At 51.5% G+C, this 22920-nt stretch overlaps 2 protein-coding genes across 5 annotated transcripts; one reads left to right on the plus strand and one right to left on the minus strand.

The window, feature by feature from the left end:
* Nucleotides 1-10001: 10001 nt before the first annotated feature.
* On the plus strand, nt 10002-14735 carry TUBB1 (tubulin beta 1 class VI; the record flags this gene model as incomplete). 4 transcript variants are annotated; one of them, XM_082670357.1, is made up of 4 exons in its annotated part: nt 10002-10058; nt 12414-12522; nt 13179-13289; nt 13400-14735. In XM_082670357.1, 4 exons carry the CDS (start codon nt 10002-10004, stop codon nt 14476-14478), a joined length of 1356 nt encoding a protein of 451 aa, XP_082526483.1. In that variant the 3' UTR covers nt 14479-14735. The 4 variants fall into 4 exon arrangements, with proteins under 4 accessions (XP_082526483.1, XP_082526484.1, XP_082526485.1 ...); XM_082670358.1 differs by lacking the exon at nt 13179-13289; XM_082670359.1 differs by lacking the exon at nt 12414-12522 and having other exon boundaries at nt 10002-10035.
* Nucleotides 14736-18369: 3634 nt separating this feature from the next.
* On the minus strand, nt 18370-22338 carry ATP5F1E (ATP synthase F1 subunit epsilon). The gene is made up of 3 exons (XM_082671245.1): nt 22197-22338; nt 19981-20107; nt 18370-18525 (listed from the first exon to the last, which is right to left on the minus strand). The coding sequence occupies exons 1-2, from the start codon at nt 22226-22228 to the stop codon at nt 19984-19986; spliced, it is 156 nt and encodes a 51-aa protein (XP_082527371.1). The 5' UTR covers nt 22229-22338; the 3' UTR covers nt 18370-18525; nt 19981-19983.
* Nucleotides 22339-22920: the final 582 nt, after the last annotated feature.

A 22920-nucleotide genomic window follows, 5' to 3' on the forward strand; every position in this document is an offset into this window, starting at 1 on the left:
CCACCTTGGATTCTTGGGACCCTTGGCCCTGGAGAGGTGCCCCTCTCCCCGCATCCCACGTGGGCCCAGGCCTCCGGGGATGGGCAGGGGGTCTCCTCGCAGGACTGTGCCCTGGTTTCATGTGGGCCTGAATCATTAATTCTACTTTCCAACTTCTAAAGCTGCTGGGTGAGGTTTCTGCTGACAAAGTGCTTCATCTTCAAACAGAGAAACAAAAGCAGAAGTGGGACCCTGGGGGCCTTGGTTTCGTAACTCAAGAATTTCCCCTCCCCCCGCTCCTCCTGAGTGGCGGTCACCTGAGCTGAGCACAGAATGGCCTCCCTGGTTCTGGGAGAAGAGGGTCCAGGCTTTTTGCTTTAGGGCCCACAGCCTTGGCTATAGGGTCCTCAGATGCAGGGACCCTGCTCTTCCCTGGACGACATGGGCATCCCCACACACCCACCCCCTCTTTCCCTCTGCCGACACCAAACCTGCAATCAGAAACCACGGTGGCTGCCCCGTGGACTTCCAGCCATTTCTGTGACGACCCTTGGAAGCCCTGGGGCACCCACGGAATCCCAGGAGGGCTTAGTCCCTGCTCCTGACACGCTATTGCTGAGGCAATGTATAGACATGGCCTCTACCTATTGAGGTCTATGTGTTGAGGTGTCTCTCTTTTTTTTTTTTTTGCGGTACGCGGGCCCCTCACCGCTGCGGCCCCTCCCGCTGCGGAGCACAGGCTCCGGACACGCAGGCCCAGCGGCCACGGCTCATGGGCCCAGCCGCTCCGCGTCACGTGGGATCCTCCCGGACCGGGGCACGAACCCGCGCCCCCCGCATCGGCAGGCGGACTCTCAACCACTGCGCCACCAGGGAAGCCCGAGGTGTCTTTTATCTTCCTGGAAAGTGGGCTCCTCCGAACCCTTACTGTGAGTCAGTTCCTGGTTAGGAGGTGGGATGGAGCTGCCCACCCTCCACCCCGATCCCGTGAGAAAACGTCCAGGTTTGAGCAGTGGGGATGGGGGCACAGAAACCACGTCTGCAGAGGCTGATTTGCCCGAACAGGTGTCCTGGCCCTGGCGCCAAAGCCTTTCCCTTCCCTCCGGTGTAGCAGGTGTGGGAAGGGAGTTGCCAGCCAGGACTTCCCCTTCCTACCCCTCTTTCCTCCACGGCCAAGGTGAGTCAGCCAATCTGTCCTCCATCCACATGAGGAAACAAGCCGGCATGGTTGTCCCCGTGACCCCCGTGACATCTGTCATCCAGGTGGGGTCTTCCTAAGAGGTGGGTGTTTGGTCTCCTCCAAAGAACAAGCTAAAACCTCCTAGTTGCTGAAGAACGATCAGAATGGTCCCAATATTGCAGGGTGACAAATATTTTGGGGACCCCCAAGTCCCCATAAGCGGTCAGGGCCCAAGAGGTGCAAAGTCCAACCACAAGTTTTATAACATGGGACACAGACGGTCCCTAGGCCCAGCCTCTGATGACTGCTGTGAGGTCTGGGGCTGCATCCCTAACGTTGGGTGAAAATCATGTGCCGGGTTACAAGCTCTTCGGTACCTGCCGTGTTGGGAGACCTGGATGTTCTGAAGGCGCCCTGGGATTCTCCAAGGAGGTCCACGTGCGTCAGTGTTATGACAGGCAGGGCCAGCGTCATGGGCTTGTGACCTCTGCCGTCAACAGGGCCCAGAGCACTTGGTGTGATGCCGGGTTGCCCAAGGTGCCCTGTTTTCGTTTTGAGCCTTAGGTTGCAGAGCTGGGCCTGCCAGATGACTCAGCCTCCGTAGGCCAGGGCCTGCAGCAAGGGTCAGAGCGGGGCTTGGGGGTCAGGGAGCACTCAGCCCTGGAGAATGCAGGTTAAAGGGAGGGACGGTGACATTTTCAGGCTGGAAACGAATAGGACATCCAGCGTTGACAGGTGGCGATACAGCAGGGTTTTCCTGCCCTAGAAGCAGCTCAAACTCAGAGAGTGACAGGAAAATCGGGCAGGAGGAGGGGGAGGGAGGCCAGACATTTGAAACCACAACTTTCAAGGCAAGAAGAAGTAAATGAGTTCTCCTGTGACCCACTCTGCTTCTTCAGAACCTGTGACGGGTCCAACGCGGAGCCAAGCCCCTGGACCCTTTCTTCCCCTCTGAACCTGGCTGTGGTCCGCTGATGCACGTCCACCTGGCCCACGGCTCTGAGGGGTGAGCTAGCCGCGTCACTTTAGGGGTCACTGAAACCGCACTGGGTCCCTTAGAGCTGTGTTCTGTTGAGGGAGGGGGCCACAGCCCTGACCGCCTCTGTTAGCCGAAGGCATTTGGCCCTAGGAGGTCTCTGAAGGCACACAGGTGAAATTCAAACGCCGCGGGGACGGAGGGAGAGGAGAACCTGCTGGACTGGCCGCCCGGCTCTCCCCGAAGCAGGTGCACCTGAGCGGCAGGTTGTGCGGTCCCTTCCTGGCACCGCTCTGCATGCCTGTGAGGGCAACGTGCAGATCATGACTGTCTCATCCGCCTGGAACAGAGGAGGCTCGGCAGGGCCCCAAGGTCGGCTGCCCTCAGGCCATCCTCACCTGTGTGTCCCCGTGCGGAGCACATCTAACGCATACTTGAGACTCAGACCCTTCCCTGAAACCAGGACACAGGCCTCTCCCTGGGAACCCGGCCGGCATCCCTGCACTCCCGCCCCCTGGGCTGTGTCCACAGGCAGATACAAATGACAGTCTAGAAGGCTCTCCCGTCTGGGAAACTCTTTTCTCATTTGATCCTCCAAACAACCCTGTGAGGTGGGAATCCGATGCTGTCACCTATTTTATAGGTGGGAAGACTGAGGCTCCAGAGAGGTTGAGAGACCGGTACTCAGCCCAAGGCTCACGGGTGGCGGGTTTGAGTCTAGTCCCTTTTTTCTTTTTTAATGCCCCGTAAAGTCTCCTGGCGAACATGTGATCCAAGGCCACGACGCAAAAGCCTATTTGCTTCTAAAAATAAGGTTGACTTGTCCCCTCGTCCCAGTAAAGAAATCACACACTTTACAGGTAGGCCAGGGCCGGCCCGGTCTCCCAACGGGCAGCAGAAGAACAAAGGTGAGTTTTTGTTTACCGTGGAATCGCCTCGAAGTCCTCTCCTCTCCTTCCTTCGTGCCATGTTGCTTGCCCGCACCCGGTAGGCTGCAGACATTTCCTATGGCTCCACATTCCTGAGCTGAGCCACATCCTGGATACCGCATCTGTCATTAAAGATGCTGGCGGTGACAGAAGGCAAGTCTGGCTCGCAGGGCACCGTGGTCCCCTCGCCAGCTGCAGGCTCGCCTCCATCCACGTGGCCACTGGGTCAGATGCTCACGCTGACCCTCTGCAGCGAATGTGGGTCAAGTTCGTGGTCCCCAAATGCCATCGCCACCACACCCTCTGCTGGCCGCACAGCCTCACTTGGGGGGGAGCTCGGCTCCTGGGGGTCCCATTCCTGAGTATGTCACACCTGTCAGTAACACCTCAGAACACGCTGGCCACCGCCCACCGGCCAGGTCACGTCCAGCCCACCCAGGTGCTGGCCCAGGAGCCCTTGCAGAGCGGCCCGGGCCTTTCACCTGGTCCAGTCTGCTGGCGCTCTAAAGGACAGTCGGCAAACATTGCTGACCACCTAGGATGCGCCACGCCACTGACCCAGCCCTGGGGGCACAGGAGTGTCAGTCCCCGCCTGCCCAGGGCGAATATTCTAGCAAGGGGCCACGTGGAAACAGAGGCTCGAAGAAGAATGTGCTGGCTACAGAGCAAATGGGGCCTGGTAGAGACAGGGCCTCGCGTATCTGCTCTGGGACGTTCTCTTAGCCATCCAGTGAGTTGGGATTGACTGATGAGGACGTAGCCATGGAAAGTGCTGGACCTTTCAAGCAGAAGGGAGAGTGTGTGCAAAGGCCTTGGAAGGCCAGCACCCGTGGTAGGGGCGACCAAGTGGCAGCAGAGGTGGTTGGAGAAGAAGGCGGCAGGGCGAGGTCCCGGGGCTGTAAACGCGCCTCTCAGCTGCTGGCGCTCTGGGATCTAAGACCATGCTGCCCGCTGCCCGAAGGCCGCTGCCCTCGAGGTGCAGGGCTCCTCGTCATGCACCGGTTCCCACCCACCCCTCCCCGTCCCTCCCTCCCGCTCGGCCTCCTTCGGCTCCCTCCCTGCTTCCGACCGTGGGCTTTTCCCATCAATCTGAACAACATATCAGCTGCGGTAAGAGCAACGGTTTTACCCTGGTGGCCGCTAGTTTCCCTGGAGAGCAGTGGGCGCGACCTTTTGTGTTCTATGAGCTCGCTCTGGGAGGATGGATGGAAGGTCAGGTAGAGGCCATTGTGGTCGTGGACAGGTGAGCTGGTGGTGATAGGTGAGGGATCCTGCTGAGAGATCGTGAGCATGGGCACGTCTGTCTGGGTGGCAGGGCTGACAGGACCCAGTTATGGACCAGAGGTGAGGAGAAAGGCCCAGCTGGAGGCTGTCTGGCCGGTCCGCCTCTTGACACCTGGAGTCATCCCTAGATGTAGAGGTCCGCAGACCTGCGACCCACCTCTGGTTCTGCCGCATCATCCTGGGACTTGAGCTGTCGGGTCCGTCTCCAAGCCTTAGTCTCTTCTACCAGATGGAGAGGAACCATCCCCTTGCCCAGAGGTGGGCTAAAAGAGGTATCGAGAGAGATGGGTGGCAGAGAACTTGGTAACGGCCAGAGAGAGGGAACTCGGCAGGTGTGTCTCTCATTCCTGGAGGGGATTTCCTACTTCGCCGAGGTCCCTCGAGCCCCCCAAATAGTAATCAGCCAATATTTGTTGGATAAACGAGTGGATTTCTGAGACAGACAAAATGGAGATTTCTTGGACAAACACGGAGCTGGAAGAAGTATATATTTGTGCTTGATTTCACATGTTATGTTTATCTCTCTTTCTGCCACTGAACATTATGAATCGGGAGTTGCACACCTTGGGAGACGGGAGAGATACAACCGAGAAGGTTAACGTCTCCATACACCCTCAGAATCACGTCAACTCACGGGAAGTGTGTGTGTGTGTGTGTGTGTGTGTGTGTGTGTGTATGTGTGTGTGTGTGTGTGTGTGTATGTGTTTCTGTGTGTGTGTTTCCTCCTGCAAGTCAGAGATGCCACAGCCCAGGACGCTGATTCTCAATGTACCCAGAGAGACGGCACTGGACCATCTCGGGTCCAGTGGACCACCTGATGGGGAGAAGGTCTCAAACTCCTCCGTGGACCTGGGCAGCCTGGCTTAGTGAAAAACAGTGACTAGTTTTTTAGTTAGTCCCTTTCTTCTTGCAGTTACTTATTCATCCTCCCCGAACTTTCTTTTACAGTAAGAGAACGCACGACGAAGCAGAGTACAGGCAAGTGGAACTCAGTTCATCTGATGATCTGCCCACACCCAGCTGAGTCACTCCTAATGGCTCCTCAGATGTCATTTTCTCGCTAAGACATTTGGAAAAATTTCTACCTCTGAATCACAAGCAAACACTATAATTCACCCATCTTCTCTAAGTTATGCAAGGAAGTATGATGCCCTAGGAAGTGGAAGATCAGGGGCGGATGAAATCAATGAATTCTCTGAGAACTTTGTTTTTCTCCTAATCATTCATTTGCCGAATGCAGGGCTGGGGGAGCCCCACCCGGCCACTGGGGTCATCTCCAGGGGAAGTGTGGCAGCAGCCGATGTGGCGTTTCTGGATGACGCTTGGTTTTCCTTATCGTCTTGGTCCTGTTCCCATAATAGACCCGAGTGTCATCCAGGAAGGGGCTTGCTGTCACCCCATCTTCTTGAGGACGGCTCCTCGCGACGAAGGGCTGGCCACTGGTACTTAATGATTTCAGTGTCCTTGGGCGAGCGGGGTCACCCCTGGTGCACAGGGCAGTTTCGCTCCTGCCCTCTGCCCTGCTGAAGCTCCGCTCAGGGTCCGTCACCATCATCTGCCTTTGTCACAGCCCTTCTCAGGGGAGATCCAGATGATTTTGTCATTCATCACAGATGGCCGCTTTTAATCACTTGCTGTGCTTCAGGGCAAGGGGTCACCTTCAGCCTGACAGGAGAGCAGACCTTGGGTCTCCCCCCGCGTGAACTGTCACACACTCACCTGTGTGGCGGGAAGGGGCCACTTCTCGGGGACTGAAAAAGGCACTGTGTCTTCAGCTCCTCACTGGCTCTCGCTAACCTGGCAGCCAGAGGGGCGCACGTTCCCCAGGGGGCAGGTCCCTTCATGAATAAGGACAGGGGAGCAGAGACAGGCTGGCGTCAGACCTGCTGCGTGTCCAGCCACCCTGTGCTACCCGGACGTGTTAAGTCCAGATGGAGGGCTCTGTGTGCCACAGCTAGCTTAGGCCAGATACACGGTAGGTGCTCAGGACCCAGGGTGCTGCTGCGTCTACGCAGTCAGCTGCATCGCCGCCTTCCATCCTGTGAAGCTGACTTGGAAAACACTGCCTGCCCAGGGGTGTTGAGGGCTGCTCAGTCCTCGACGCAGACCTGGGCCTCGGGACCGTCATCCCGCTTTCCAGCTGAGACGGCTCAGGTCTGGGGAGAGGTGGGCCCTGCTGAGCCGCAGCCTCTCTGCCTGGCATCCGCCCCCTACCCCCAACCCCCGCCCCTGGCAGCATTCCAAGCTCAGCACATGCCGCCCAGGCTGAGTAAACACTGCTGGCCGCGCTGGAATCAAAGCAAACAGGGTTCCTCTTCTTCCGCCGTTTTGCCAGCTGCCCCATTAACAGAAAAACCTTTTAAGCGCTCATCTGGAAACCTGGCAAACTGAGGTGACCAAGAGAGGCGTGCTCCAGGGTGGAGGCTGGCGTGCCCAGCCCGCTGCGCCCTGCTCCTCTGGCCTGCAGTGAACACATGGAGATCAAGGGTGTCCCTCAGGCCAGCCCCTGGGCCCTCCCAGCAGCTCTGCCCCCCACCGTGTCCTGCAGCGTCCCAAAATAGCTCGTGTGCTGACTCCACGTTCGATCCTGACATCCTTGTTCTTTGGAACAGTTTACGCTTTCAGCCTGGACCACCTCTTAGGGGACGGAGGAAAGCGCCCTCGGCACCGAGCCCCACCCATGAGGGCACACTCGAGGATAAATACGTTCTCGGCTCTAAGAAAACGCCCTTCTGAGCAGGGCTGCTCAAACTCGCCCAGCTGTTGGTCTGCCCTCAACAAACATTGACTGAGGCCCTGTTATGTATCAGGCACTTTGGGGACTCAAAAGGTGAAACGACACAGCAGCTCCCATGCTGGTGAGGAGATAAGGCAGGAGTAGAAGTAATGAGCAAACACAACCGTATGTGGAAACTGCCACTAAAGCTCTGGGGCCACCAAAAGGGGGGGGTGTCCCTGACCCCCCAGGGTCTGATCTCGTGCTCCAGCCTCGGAGTCTGCTGGGCAGGGGAGGGCGGGCTGGGCAGGTGGGGACACAGAGGGAAGAGGAAGGGGCGAAGGCACTGGGGTAGGGAGAGTGGGGTGACTTCCTTGGAAACCGAAAGGTTCATTCTGTGTATGTATGTATTTTCTTTAATTAAAGTATAGTTGATTTACAATATTGTGTTAGTTTCAGGTGTACAGCACTAGATCTATATACTATATATATATATATACTTTTCTTTTTCAGACTCTTTTCCCTCATAGGTTATTACGAAATATTGAGTATGGTTCCCTGTGCTCTACAGGAGGTCCTTGTTGGTTGTCTATTTTATATATAGTAGTGTGTATCTGTTAACCCTAACCTCCGAATTTATCCCTCCCCTCTGCATATTTTTTAATTTGTGAAAAATACTGCTAAGCACATGCAGATTTCTTCCTCTTGGATGTACACAGTCTCCTCGTCTCTTTACCTTGGGGAGAGGCCAAGTTTGGACCAGAAGCAGGTGTGGGTCATGTGGTCATTCAGCTTTGAGTAGGAAGAAATTTCTGAACTAAGAAATGTTGCCAGAGTCCTCACCTTGTTCTAAGCTTGGAAAGATTCAGCCTTGCTTAACCTCTCTCTCCACGTATCACGTTGTTATTGTTGCCCAGCTGTTTCAGAGAAAGTTGCATGGTGACCTTGAATACCTGGCAATATCTCCTGAAAACAAGGATTTGCATTTGCATAGCCCCTGGGCTAAGATGGAGTTCAGAGATTATAACATGGCTACACTGTTACTATCCAATCTACACAGTCTGTATTCAAATGTCCATAATTGTCCCAGTTGTGTCCCTTACAGCAACTCCTCCTCTGGTCCAGGACCTGACCCAGAGTCACACGGGGCTCTTAGTCAGCACATGGCCGGTGAGGTCACCAGACAACGGACAGGAGAGGTCCTGCTGCTGACTCCGCGGGACAAAGTCCCTCTTCCCCACCTGTGGGTTTCCTTCCCAGTGTTCAGCTCAGGTCTTTGCTCTGTGGTTGAACTCCTGGGAGTACTAGAGGCTATCTTCCCCAGAAAGTCCTTTGGCAGTAACTTCCCTGCCCATGTCACTGACCTCATGTCATGGGCCCCCAGAGCCCTCTAGAAAGGCACGGGGTTTAGGAGTTGACAGTCAGGCTGGGGCGTGCGGGGTGAGAGGTGATGGGCCGGGGGCTGCTGGTGGGCGTGGTTTGCTGGGAGCGCTGGGCTGAGCACCTCCTGTGTGGCTGGCCCTTGCTGGGCATCAGGGAGATGTGGCTGGGAGTCCGTTTGGGTCTACGGGACTTCATCGTCTGGTAAAGGACCCAACAGCAAACAGTGAGCCCCCCGTGACAAGAGCGAAGGGGCAATAAAGCACAGAGCTGGGGGTCGAGGGGGCAGCCAGGCCCTGGTCTGGGCAGAAGGCCCGACAGAGCAGCTGCAGCCTCTGCATGAAGAGTGGCCTTGGCATGTCAGGGAGGGGCTAGTGAACACCAGTGTGAACACTGGGCTGGGCGAGAGCAGTCGTGGGCTGAGAACCTGAGGGCCCAGCGTCGAGGGAGCTGGCTTCCAGAGTCCTCACCATACAGGCTTTCTCAGGACCAGAGTTTGGAGGCGGTGCTGGGAAGGAAGCTTGGGGCCAGGTTAGCAAAGGCTTTGATGGCAAGCAGGGGAGTATATTTTCTTTACTTATTTTTTAGAAGTATCTTTTTAAGTTTTATTTATTTTTTTTTTTACTTTTATGGCCACACCTCGCGGCATGTGGGATCTTGGTTCCCCCACCAGTGATCAGCCCGGCACCCCCTGCACTGGAAGCGTGGAGTCTTAAGCACCGGGCCGCCAGGGACGTCCCAAGCCAGGGAGTTCAGGTTCTACGTCTTGACTGTGGTTTCCCAACCTCCCAAGAATCCCATGTCACCCAGACACATCTGGCCAAGTTCAAAAAGCAAACTTTCTCTTATTATCATTTTACTACTACGCATACTAGTTATTTTTTTCTACTAACATCCAAGTATACAACATAGAAACTGTCCACCCGTGTTCCCCTGACGGTCACCTCAGCGCCACCAGTGGCTTTCAGACGAAGCACGGCTGCAGGCGAGGGAGTCATGGCAGGTTCTTGAGGGAGGGTGGGGAGACGTCTTAGTGGTCGTATGTAAGACTGTGGTGAAGCCACTTCATGCTCTGGGATTCGTGGCCTCATCTGTCAAGCGATGTGTTTAGACAACAGGATTTCTAATAATACAACTGGCTTGGATGGGAAAGTTCTCTGGAGGTGGTCCTGGTCACCCCAGTGAGCTAGGAGTCTCACCAACTTGGGGCCCGGAGCCAGCGCTGGTGCCCAGAGTCCACCATGGAAGGCCTAGGCCTGGTGCCAGACTTCCACGCACCTTGAACGATGGCAGCCTTTGGTCTTGAACTCTAGGAAATGACCAGGCAATATTCTGTGTTGGGAGAGGAAAAAACTCCCCCTCCACAAGGATGATAGGGGGAGGGCTGGGGCTGGGCCTCTGGGCTGGACACACCCTCGGGTCACCCTGGGAGGTAGCCTGGTCAGCTGGTCCCATCGCTGCGATGACCAGAGCTGTGTGGGGCTCACAGCGGTGACGGGCGGCTCTCCCAGAGACTGGGGACCCTGTGAAGATCTTGCCCTTGGGCACAAAGCAAGGATGCGTGAGATCGTACACATTCAGATCGGCCAGTGTGGCAACCAGATCGGAGCCAAGGTAAGGAAAGTTCGATGACTAGTGCTGGCCTTTCCATGGTCCACAGTGCAGCCAACTCAGAAGATCCCCTAAGTTAGCAGGACGGACGGGGAGCCCAGCAGATGGAGACGCTTGGTGGGTATCTGACTTATTAAACGACACCTGTAGCTCAGGAGACCCAGGAAATAGTAAAGGTTTAAAGGGTTAATTTAATTCATGTTAATTCTGTTGACGGTTACATGTGTATAATATACCTGTCAACCATTTTTACTCTGATCACTTTAGCAATGAACTTTTCATATCTAAAACCAGGAATTTGTCTCAAAACAGTTTTCCAAAGTTTCTTGGGAAAATTTTTACACCGTATTACTAAGATATCTTTCCCTCCCTCCCATGTTTATGTTATAAAGTTAAAAAAGATCAACTACTATTTTATTTCAAATGCAACAGAAAATGAAAGAGGTAAACCTAAAAGTTTTTTGGGTCCAGCAGCAGAAATAATTAAAATATATCCTCTGGAATATAGAAGTTTTTCTCCTTCCCCCTTAAGTTTTTCTAAAAAATACCTGGTACTGTTGGCCAATGCTAAAAAACAGATGCCACAGCCCAAGGTCTCCAACCCTAATTTTAAGATGATCAGTTCTACTATGTAACAACTGTCTCTTTGCTATTTCGAAATTACTTTTACTAGTACGAATTGCATTAAAAATTTAATTGCATTAAAACTTTAAAAAATTTAAATGTGATAAAATGGTATAAAATGTACCATCGTAACCATGTTTAAGTGTACAGCTCAGTAATGTTAAGTATATTCACACTGTCGTGCCTCCAATCTCCTAAATGCTTTTCTTCTTGCAAAACTGAAACTCGGTACCATGAAACACTAACTCCCCATTTCCCCTCCCCCTGCCCCTGGCAACCGCAATTCGCCTTTCTGTCTCTATGAATTTGACAGCTCTTGGTGTCTCATATTAACAGTATTCGTCCTTTTGTGAGTGGCTTATTTCACTCAGCATAGTGTCCTCAGTGTCTATCCCTGTTGTAGCCTGTGTCAGAATTTCCTTCCTTTTTAAGGCTGAATAATAGTCCATCCTATAGAGAGACTGCATTCTGTTTATCCAGTCATCTGTCAATGGACACTTGGATTGTTTCCAACTTTTGGCTATTGGAACTAGTGCAGCTATGAAAAAATGAAAGTCTTTTAATACAGGTGTTTAAAACCCGGGGCAAAGAAAAGGACCGCTTGCAAAGGAGGTGTCACCCTTCCTTGCCGAGTGATAAGACGTTCAAAACTGAAACACACAGAGACGTGGGAGGCATGGGCCCCAACTGCGCTGAAGTTGGAAGACAGGATGGAGAAAGGACCCCAGGAGGGAGAGGAGGGTCTAGACAGGGTCTCAGCTCTGAATCCAGAACTGTGTTGTCTAGTGGTTAGAGGCCCAGCAACTACTTATTATTTGGGGCCATAAGAGCTTTAAGACATACATTTAATTTGTGCTGTGAGAGAACTTAAATTTCTTTCTTTTCCCACACCCTGAAGAGTGCTGATAATTTACTATAAAGTAATCTTGTTCATAAGACCAAGGCCACATCAGAGCCATCATTTACAAGATGTGGTTGGGAAAACACCCCAGGGGATTTTAACATAAATGAATGTATTTTCATTGCGCTTTACTATGTGCTCCTTCAGGTAACGAAAAGGGGTTATTATCTCAGTAACTGTTTCCATTCCATATAAAGAGCTTGGCACCTACCTATATTCATAGATACTGTAATGCGATTGGAAGTGTAGTATGTCTCAGGTAGTTACAAGAGAACAGCTACGCATAATTCTGAATTGAGCGAATACCTGATCATCCAACTGCACACAGTTTAAAAGCGCGCATAGGCGTCTTAGTGGGGGGCTTTTGGGAAAACTGCATGAAAATAAATCCGCAAAGTGAAAGGGGATATTATTGTGAAATCAGATAAGAATTCAGTTTATTTTCACGTAATGGGATCTATACTTTACTAGCTGGAAGCACTGTAAGGCCAAACTAGAGATACACTTCTGATGAGAAACTCTAAAAGAACAGCATTAATGTACACAAGGGCCTGAATTTAACAGGAGCAAAATCCAATTTAATATTTTATGTGTTGACATTTTATTGAAGCAGTTCAGGCTGACATAAAAAATCTTCACTTCATGGTGAGCAGAGGTGAAGAGGACGTTACGCCATGGGGTGGGCAGTTAGGAAAAGGGCCCCCAAGACCATGCTGGGGACGGAAGCGGGCCCAGGAGCCCTCACTTCCTGTCTTTCTGCTCAATGTGCTGTCGCCGACCTGGTGCTTGTCGGGGTCCCTCTGGACACTGACCTCCCCTCCTTCTGCTTTCAGTTCTGGGAGGTGATTGGCGAGGAGCATGGGATCGACTGGGCCGGAAGCTACCGCGGGGACAGCGCCCTGCAGCTGGAGAGGGTCAGCGTGTACTACAACGAGGCCCATGGTAGGACCTCGCTGTCGGCCCCCGTCACCAGCCCCAGGGACGCGGCAGAGAGAGGAGGTCCCGTGAGACGGGAACGCCAGATGGGGGATGTCCCGAGTGACCGAGGGCAGGACTGGCCACTAGAGGGTCACTGGTCTCTGGTCACTGGAGGGGGGCACACTCAACACAAGCAGTTTAGGCCCCGACCTTCCTTTCTGGGTTTTATTTTATTTAATGAATTGATTTATTTTTTAATTTTTTAAAACTTTTATTTCAGCTGTGCTGCACAGCTTGTGGGATCTTAGTTCCCCAACCGGGGACTGAACGCGTGCCCTCGGCAGTGGGAGCGCGGCAGTCCTAACCACTGGATCACTGGGGAATTCTCCCTTTCTGGATTTTAAATAAAAAGTAGAATCATTTCCAATAGGAACAAAATCCCTGTCGCTGGCAAGACAACAAACAAAATGGACAACGATGGAGAAAGTTATTTCTGCAGCGTTCTACAGATCTGTGTGATCGCTGCTGCAGTCCCAGATACGATTTCCAGTCTTTCTATCACAGACACCTTCAGGGAGGGCTCTTTTCTTCTGGACCCGTGTCACAGGGTTCTACTCTGATGAAACATTAACCTTTAGAAAAACAGCAGTTGGCTGACTTCTTCCTATTTTTCCACGCAGGTAAGAAATACGTGCCCCGAGCAGTCCTGGTGGACCTGGAACCTGGGACCATGGACAGCATCCGATCCAGCCGACTGGGGGCCCTCTTCCAACCAGACAGCTTTGTCCACGGTAGGTTTTCCTGGAAGGTTCCAGCGGGAAGAGAGGAGCGCTTCCTGGTGTGTTGCTGCCGACATCCTTCCCCCGACCCCAGCGGGCTAACCGAGTCCCTTGTGCCGCAGGTAACTCTGGGGCCGGCAACAACTGGGCCAAGGGCCACTACACGGAGGGGGCCGAGCTGGTGGAGAGCGTGCTGGACGCGGTGCGCGCCGAGGCCGAGGGCTGCGACTGCCTGCAGGGCTTCCAGCTCGTGCACTCGCTAGGCGGGGGCACGGGCTCGGGGATGGGCACGCTGCTCCTGGGCAAGATCCGCGAGGAGTACCCCGACCGTATCCTCAACTCCTTCAGCGTGATGCCCTCGCCCAAGGTGTCGGACACGGTGGTGGAGCCCTACAACGCCGTGCTGTCCGTGCACCAGCTCCTGCAGAACTCGGACGCCTGCTTCTGCATCGACAACGAGGCCCTCTATGACATCTGCTTCCGCACCCTCCGGCTGGCCACGCCCACCTATGGCGACCTCAACCACCTGGTGTCCCTGACCATGAGCGGCGTCACCACGTCGCTGCGCTTCCCAGGCCAGCTCAACGCCGACCTGCGCAAGCTGGCCGTGAACATGGTGCCCTTCCCGCGCCTGCACTTCTTCATGCCCGGCTTCGCGCCGCTCACGGCCCAGGGCAGCCAGCAGTACCGCGCGCTCTCAGTGGCCGAGCTCACCCAGCAGATGTTCGACGCCCGCAACACCATGGCCGCCTGCGACCCCCGCCGCGGCCGCTACCTGACCGTGGCCTGCATCTTCCGGGGGAGGATGTCCACCAAGGAGGTGGACGCGCAGCTGCTCGCCGTGCAGACCAGGAGCAGCGGCTGCTTCGTGGAGTGGATCCCCAACAACGTCAAGGTGGCCGTGTGCGACATCCCGCCCCGGGGGCTGAGCATGGCGGCCACCTTCATCGGCAACAGCACGGCCATCCAGGAGCTCTTCAGCAGGATTTCTGAGCACTTCTCGGCCATGTTCAAGAGGAAGGCCTTCGTGCACTGGTACACGGGCGAGGGGATGGACATCAATGAGTTTGCCGAAGCCGAGAGTAATATCCAGGATTTGGTGTCCGAGTACCAACAGCTTCAAGATGCCGAAGCAGTTCCGGAGGAGAAGGAGGAGGTCGGGGGCGAGGCAGAAAGGGAACCAGGAGATAAGGGACATTAACCATGAGAGAAGCTGCGCGAGGCTGGCTGCGGCGTGGAGTCACGTCCAGTGTTCTCACCTAGGATGAGTGAGTCCCCACGGCCGTCCCCGGCCAGTTCTGCACCGTAGCACCGCGACCCACACGCAGCCACCCAGTATTAGCTTCAACACAGGACTGCGCGGGTGGGGAAGTACTGATGGGCAGTAGGGTCTTCTGCTGGCACCGACTAGCCTTGAAGAGCTTCATATCCCCTGCCCACTCTAGTCGCTTCTTTTTAATAGCCAGGTGAACTTATGGTAAAGCGCTCCCTCTGTTTAAAGATCTGGATTGGCTATTTGCTGTATGCCTAGCACTGCGCCAGGCATCAGGGCTCCACACGTGAACGCGCGGGGAGCCACGGCAGTTGAGGTTAAATTGTAGATGCTTTAGCTACGCTGGTAAGCGTCCCGGAATCTGTACTCGGCATCCCGGGCTGCTAAGGCTCTTCCTGCAGGTTCTCTCTTAACTCGCTGCCCGCAGCCCACCTGTTCACACCTGCCGTCCTCCAGAAATGCCAGGTGACTGCTTGGTGTGCAGGAGGTTCGCAGAGGTAAATGGGCTTCAGCGTCCACTAGTAAATTGTGGAGACTGTGTGTACGTTTCAACGTACCAACTGCAAAGGGCAAAAGGGAGGAAAGGAGAGTGGCATTCCTTCCCGCAAATACCCGGGCAAAAAAAAATAAAAAACAAAAAAACAAAAAACGACAAGCAAAACTCGAGAACTTCAGTCCTCTGACCTTTATGTCTGAAGAGCTGGCTTTTAACATAGGTGTACTTACATACGTTTAAGTTTCTTATTAATGTTTGATTCTGAGAATTCATTAATCATCATCTTTGGTTTTCCTTGTAAAGGCTATCTCGAAATGCCCTTTTCACTTTCACGCGGCGATCACCTCCTGAAAGCTCCCTGTAGCCGCTCTGTTCTTTAAAAGGGCACAGGCGCGCTCAGCAGCCATTCAAACGGAGGAATTGAGCAGCGGTGGCTGCAGTGTCCTTCGCAGTTACGGAGGACATCGTCTCATTAGGGAACTTTTACAGTTCAAATTAATTTGCAGAAGTTGCCATAATGTTTGCATGATCATGCAGCTTTAACCATTACATGATTTTAATCTGCTCACATTACAACAGGACCAGATACACAAAAGCGTAATCAGATCATCCATAACTTCTTAATTACAGTTTACCTAATTCCTGACATACAGCACTGCCATCCCTTCCAGCGCCGCAAGGGTTTTAATGGCCTTCTAGAATTACCACGAAGCTGTCCTATTTGATCCATGGGTAGCTGGCGACAGGAGGAAATATTTACTTGCAGGCAACTGGATTTGCTCTGTAATCTGCAGTAACGAGGTAGCCGGTGAATGGGTGACAGGAGCTCATTTTGAGAAACTTCACTCTTTTCATGTAGTCTTATGAGGAAATCACTAAAACATGTACCCAGAGAAAATTGTCTCGCTGTTGGTATCATGACAAGTCTTCTATTTCCAGAATTACAAAAAAAAAAAAAAAAAAATTTAAATACTTTCTACTTGTGGTTCAAAAAGCACTAAAAACAAAAGTAGATTTAAAAGTAGATTTAAGGAACTGCACCTAAACGACTCCTAGTTTGAAGTTCATAACTTCCTTAGATGCTAAAAAGACTTATAACCTGCGATTACATAAGAACTTACACACGATTCCTCTAGCACTTTTTTTCACTTTCTCAAACCTGAAAAGGCAATTAAATAGATGCAAGAAAGGATAAAGATCTAAATTAAAAAAAACCCTGCTGATTTATATTACTGTAAAGATTTTTGTTTGCTCAACAGTAATCATTAAAATAAAAGAAATACAATTTTAAATGGCTAAATTGCTTTATTTCAGACTAAATAAATTCCTTTTCTTGGAATTCTAACCGTCCAGACTGATTAATGTGAGTAGTTAAAAATATTTTCAGAATGCATCTCACCATCCTACTCTTTCGTATGGTAGAAATAGATTAAAAAAAAAAAAAACCAAAAACCCCACTAGAAACCGAAAGAAATCTGTCCCCTGTGATTTTGAAGAGCCTATTCCTTTAGCTGGATGGTTGCTACAGCGACATTGGTCTCTCGGAGACCAAGACGGTGGAATCAGAATCTCGGAGCTTGTCTGATTCCTTCACTTCACACACGAGAACACTGCATGAGTGAAGAGACTGAATCCCTCACAATCACTCAGGTGGTTAGTGAAATGCCCACAAGATCTGATCAGGGCCCCTGGTAGTCTGGACACAGTGGTCCTGCCACCTCCCAGCAGGGCCTCACAGTATCGGTTCAGGATTTTTTAATCACAGAGAAAGAGCCTCAAAGAATCTTTACTGAGCAGTGAATCTGTCCTTTACTCAGTTGACTTTTAATCCTTTCCATACCACAAGCCCTGTCCCTAAGTCTCTTTTCTAATTATCCCATTTGCCTCCCGAATGAATGACTTATCTCTAATTGAATTGGTTGGGAAGAATTTAGCCCTTTGCCTATCAGTTACTTTTATTTGCCTGGTACCAAGAAGGCCCCACGGCCTTGTGATCCATTTATTCCCGTCCCTGTAATGAAAGATGCCTCCTGGTACCTTAACTGTGGGGACCGGAAGCATGACAACTGAGGGGCCTTGACTTCAAAAGAGCAGGACAACAGCCTGAGGCACAGGGCACAAGGGGCTCGTAGGCTGCTTCCGTCCAGCCCTGCAGCTCCTCGCGTGCCCCATGCCAAGAATGAGATAAAGCCTGTAGGTCAAGTGTCCAGGGCAGGAAGTCCTCTCCAGAAGCCAACAGCAAAGGCGTTTTCTTGCCCTCATCCTTGGCATGGCGGAGTGGCCGTGATAAATTATTGTTAGCTTAAGTACCAAGCTGAGAACCTGTCCTGGGGCAGAAGCTAAACCGGTGTTTCAACATTTCCTGTCCAAGTGTCTCTCTCCATGTCCAGAAGTGGGTAAAAATCAAGCAGTTAACTTTGCAACTTTGTAAGCTTTGCGGTTTTACTTGGCTGAGTGCCTTCAAGTTTCAAAGAAAGAGAAAAACACCCTGCTGGCAACAATTCTTCAACCCTAAATATTTAATAGGTAAACGAATCGCCGTGAAAACACCATGGACCTACTGTCATGACCATGCCCTAGACCTGCAGTCCAGAAGCTTAGATTTTCACGTCAGCTCGGCCATCAGCTCGGTAAGCATGTTGCTGAGCGGCTTTGCCTCGTTTCCTATGAGAAGTGCTCCCAGAATATAAAGATTCACTTACAAGACAATGTGAAAAGTATCTCGTGCTTAGCAAATTTCGACAATAGTACTTCTCTATAGCTTTGAAGTGCACGATAGAAAATGAATACTACAATTTAGCATTTCTTCTCATCTACGCTTTCCATAATTATTCGCACTCAGCCTGCTGAATCGCACCACCTGGATACGGCTGCCGGCGCAGAAGGACGAGGCCAGCAGACAACCCGGCCCACCCCTGACCCCAACCCACTGCTCTGACATGACGTCTGCAATTCAAAGATAAGGGGCAAGACAGCCTCAATGACGGAGCCCAATTCTGTCAATTACGTCACGAAAAAGAGAACCTTTTCTTTTGAGACATTTTCAAAATGTCTCCTGGATCCCTCTGGTCACTAGATACGATATCTGTTCTCCCTTTAACTTTTTTTTTCTTTTTTTCAGCTGTACGTCTTACAGGACCTTAGTTCGCCGACCAGGGATTGAACCCGTGCCCCGTGCAGTGGAAGCTCAGAGTCCTAACCACTGGACCACCAGGGAATTCACTGTTCTCCTTTAAAAAGCCCTGGTTCGTATGATCATAATCCTGCAGTGGTGTGGTAGTTCCCAAACAGAAAAAGTCCGAGAGAAACCAAAAACCAACAGCAAGAGTGAACTGTACTTTAATTTATTGGCATTGTCAATCTATGAACAAGACAGGTTTTTTTTTTCCCCCACGAAGGGGGATCGTTTTCAATCTGCCATAACACGTGCCCACACATCTTCACCATGAACATGCAGCATTTCAAGCTGTAGTCAGGGTCTAGGAGGAAAAGAGAAACAGCAAGTTGCCAGTCCTTCATGTTTTCTTAAAAATCCAACACGAATAGGGAAAGTAACTTCCTTATAATGAGCAGTATAATATGACTGCAGATCTCCTTCACTCGGTTGGTGATAAACCCTGGCTCTCAGCTGTAAAAAGCGCAGGTTCATGTGCACTGCCTTAGCCGAAGAGGCACTTCCCTGCTAAGGAAAACCAAACACTCTCCCTGCAATAAAGAAACACTCTGCCTTTAAAAGACGCTAAATCCCCTATGCTGAGGCGGTGGGGCTGCGTCCCCAGCACGATGGATAGAGAATGGTCACTGTTCTGCTTACCGGAGCTGGACACTACTACTTCCTGGCCCAAAGGACATTACAAGGTGGAGGGAGTTCGATGCGGAGTCTGGCTCGGCCATGCTGCAGGCACAGGCTGGGTGATTTTTCTCAGTTAGCTCGTTGTTAAAACAAAACAACCCAACCTAAAACCAGGTCTCATTCCTCAGAATTATGAGATCAGACAGAGAGCCCCAGAAAAAGGGCTCAACACCGCATCTCCAGACTTGTAATAAAATATTTACTAATTCAAAATGAAAATGAAAAGTGCTTAGGGGAGACAGTTCCAATAAGTACAATCGCTCATAACCACAAGCTGCCAGAGGATTACTATTTATCACATTTCCCTGCAACTGCGGGTCTGAAGCTTTTTTAAAGCTAAACAAGAAAATTAAATCTGAAAAACAGCTTTCCGGTAATTTGCCTCGCTTGATCTTCGAAATAATAATGTCAAGAAAGCAGTTTAGAGATCAACTCACTTTAATAGTTTGGAACACAAAAGTCTGAACTTATCAACTGTACGAAACTGCCTTACTTTGCATTGCCAACATCAGAAGTAAAATGAACCAAACTCTGAAAACATAAATTTAGCCAAACAGTATTCACTGCAGGGTCTTGCCGATTTTATTGCTTGATAAAATAGCAGGACCCTTGCCTGTACCTGTAGCCCTACGTTCGGGAAGTAGTGATTTGTGAGAACATGAGCAGATGTGGGGGAAATAAAAACTCAAAGAACTGTAATTTTTCATGCTCCTGAACTGTTACATCACTCCAGTAACAATTATAAAAGTGGGGAGTTTATCCTCCGAATTATTTGATTTTGTGCAGACACATGAAACAGGTTTAATTAAAATAAGATGGCTTTCTACCTAGCATTGCTCAATGAACTGAAAATCAACGTGGCAGGTTACTTCTGCTTGTCAGGGCCTCGAAATGACATTCTTTGATGATGCCATGGGGCTTCCACAACCTGTATGCGTGACATTACCATCCCACTAACTTACTTCTAGATGTGCTGATGGACCAAATGTGGACAGAAGGCAGAACTAAAATTATTTTGATTTTTAAAAGCTCTCTAAATACTTAAGATGCAACTCTTTCTCTAAATCCACCAACAACTTACAGATTATTCCTTTTGCACTTTCACAATTTTTATGCTGCTGCCAGAAGTCTTCTCGGTGTTTGCTTTGAATCCCGTCTTCAGCGCATCCCTCACTGCTTTTGCACAGATCTGGGAGTATCGGATGTAGCTGGAGGAACACGAGAGACAATATAAAGCTAATTATCAATGATCCAGCCAGACTTGCTGTGTGACTGTGCTTTTGTTTTTCTTCCTATACTTTTCATTTTGGTTGGATTGTACATCATTGTAGAACTGAACTTAAAAATGACTAATGCGGGGCTTCCCTGGTGGTGCAGTGGTTAAGAATCCGCCTGCCAATGCAGGGGACTTGGGTTCGAACCCTGGTCCGGGAAGATCCCACATGCCGCGGAGCAATTAAGCCCATGTGCTCCAACTACTGAGCCTGCGCTCTAGAGCCCACGAGCCACAACTACTGAGCCCGTGCGCCCTAGAGCCCGTGCCCCACAACGAGAAGCCACCACAATGAAAAGCCTGTGCGCAGAAACAAAGACCCAACATAGCCAAAAAAAAAAAAAAAGTTAATTAATTTTAAAAAAAATGACTAATGCAAAAGGAATCTATACAAAGAAAAAGAAGAGCAGAAAGAAATGTATCAAAGTCTTAATTGGGGTTAGGTGATTTTTGGTTTTTCTTCTTCGCAGTGTTTTCTCTTTAATACATATTAATTTGAAATAAAAGATGCATATATTAGAGGAAAAAACCCCACAGCACAGTAAACAGTCCTAAATGTTAACAGAGGGTATGAGTGGTTTTTTTCCATTTCTCTATTTAAAATTTTTTCTTTTATTATTCTTACAAGGTAAAGTATACATAATTAAAAGAAGGAAAAAAAACTATTTTGAATTAAAACAGCTCTACTTCTGATTATTTAAAGGTTTTCCTGCGAATATTGGATTCTGCTTGTCAGGCCTGCCATTGAAAATACTTCCCAAGCAAGGTTTCTAAATTAAACGGAGAAGTCCTTAGAGAACATCATCAATTCCAGCAAAATATCTAACAGCCAGCTTCCTGTTTTGTAGATGGACTCCCATCAACATCTTATTTTCCAAAAGATGTCAGCTCACTTTTTACACTGTTTGAAAACAGGAAGGACAGAGGGGAGGGAGCTGCTGACTATTTTCTCATGTTTCAGGTTTGTTTTTTTGGGCCAGAGATAGGAGTTCCAATTCTTGCTTCCACTCCTACTAACTGGTGAATTTTACGCTGTTCCATCTTTTGGGCTAATTTATTCTGTAAAAACAATGGAACAAAGCAGAAGGATAACAGTATTTGCCTCACTGGTGGCAGGGAGGAGGAAAGACAAAGTGTGGAGAGCAGGATTGCCCCACCTGTCTCGTAGGAGGTGCTTAATACATGGTCCCTCTGACTGGGGCCATCATCCTTCCAACTGTACAAAACTTTGCTTGACCTTGAAAGTCAGGACACACTTGGGTTGCCCACAGTCACATACCCACAGACGGTCACTACTAGGAGGTGCTACTTAATCTAGTCAAGCAACAAGGTGTGTTAACCTGAGCCAGGTGAGCGGCTCAACTGGGTGCACAGGCAAAGAAACCAGGTGTGACACCTAGATCCATGGTGTCTCCATTTCGCCAGAAGCCATGTCCCCCAGTGGGTTCCATAGTTTGGCTTCCCAAGAGCCACCACTCACCTTGTGGCAGAGCTTTGTACACCTTACCGAGGGCTCAGCCGTTTTACCAATAAGGAAACCTGAGAGCAACAGGAGCTAATTTAATAAAAGATGGATATGCCATTTTAAAAGGCCCCACCTTAATGCTGGAACGGCCAGGTATGGTGACCGTGGTTACCTCCAGAGACCTCTCTCCTCTCCTTCAAGTTCTCAAGTTGTATGTGGCTCTGTTACTTCTAGAACGTGAACCGAGTGTAATTTAAAGGACAAAGGCCCCGCGGGTGAGAAGCGCCGTCCACGGGAAGACACGGCACTTGTCGAGCGCGTTCAAGGCGGCGCACAGGTGCTCGGCGGCGCCCCCGGCAGGTGCGGACAGGTGCTCGGCCCCGGCGCGCCCGCATCCCACGGCCGTGAACCCGGCCTCCCCGCCCGCAGGCCGCCATCTTGGGGCCGCACTCGCCGGGACCACCCCCACCCCCGTCGCGCCCGGCGTGACCTCCGACCCCGGTTCGCCCCGGACCTCCCCGCGCCCCAGCTGTCCGCCCCTCCCGATGTCCGGCCCTACCTGAGTCCAGCTTGTCGCCAGTACGCCACCATGATGTCGCGAGAGGGGGCGCGTCAGGCCGAATCCCGAGGACCCGTCAAGGACGGCTCAGCGGGCAGGCCGGCTGCCGGAAGGTCAGGCCTGAGAAGCGGAAGGGGCGGAGCTCCGGGCCTGCCAATCCCACCGCCCCTTGCCCCGCCCCGCCTTCCCGAACGGCCTCTGCCGTCTCATCGCAGAATCCTCCAGGCTCCGCGAGCCAATGGGGGCGCGCGGCCCGGGCCGCGGGTGCCAATCCCCGGGCGGGCGGGCCGGTCGGCCGCGCGTTCCTATTGGCTCCGCGGGCTTTCGTAGTGGCTCAGGCGGCGGCGGCCGGGGCGGCGGGGCAAGAGGGGAGTTGGAGGGAACGCGCGGCCGCGTAGCTTCGGGAGCGCGAGACTCGGGGCCGCGTCGAGGTCGGTGTCGGGGCGCACCGCCCCCCCCGACCCGACGGCCGCGTCCAGACCTTCATGTTGACAACACTCAAGCATGTCCGCCCCGAGTTAACAGTTAAAACGAGCCGCCCCCCGACAATCCCTAGGGTTTCAGGCCGGCCCGGGGCACCAGAACCTGGCCGGGGAGAATGAACTGGACATCGGAGGGAGGAGGGGAGGAGGCCCAGCGCGTCCAGCTTAAGAGACTCAACCTCGCGGCGCAGAGCCGGCTCGAGCGCGCGGCAATTAGGTGAATTCTTACAAGGAAAAGCATT

The sequence above is a fragment of the Grampus griseus genome (assembly GCF_964374135.1).
Source record: "Grampus griseus genome assembly, chromosome: 14".
NCBI lineage: Eukaryota > Metazoa > Chordata > Mammalia > Artiodactyla > Delphinidae > Grampus > Grampus griseus.

Excerpts from the sequence above, each read along its gene's own strand:
- ATP5F1E (XM_082671245.1), bottom strand. The coding sequence starts at position 22,228 with ATGGTGGCGTACTGGCGACAAGCTGGACTCAG. Across the intron at positions 20,108-22,196 it reads TGGCGACAAGCTGGACTCAG|CTACATCCGATACTCCCAGA; the intron begins GTAGGGCCGGAC and ends GTGTTCCTCCAG.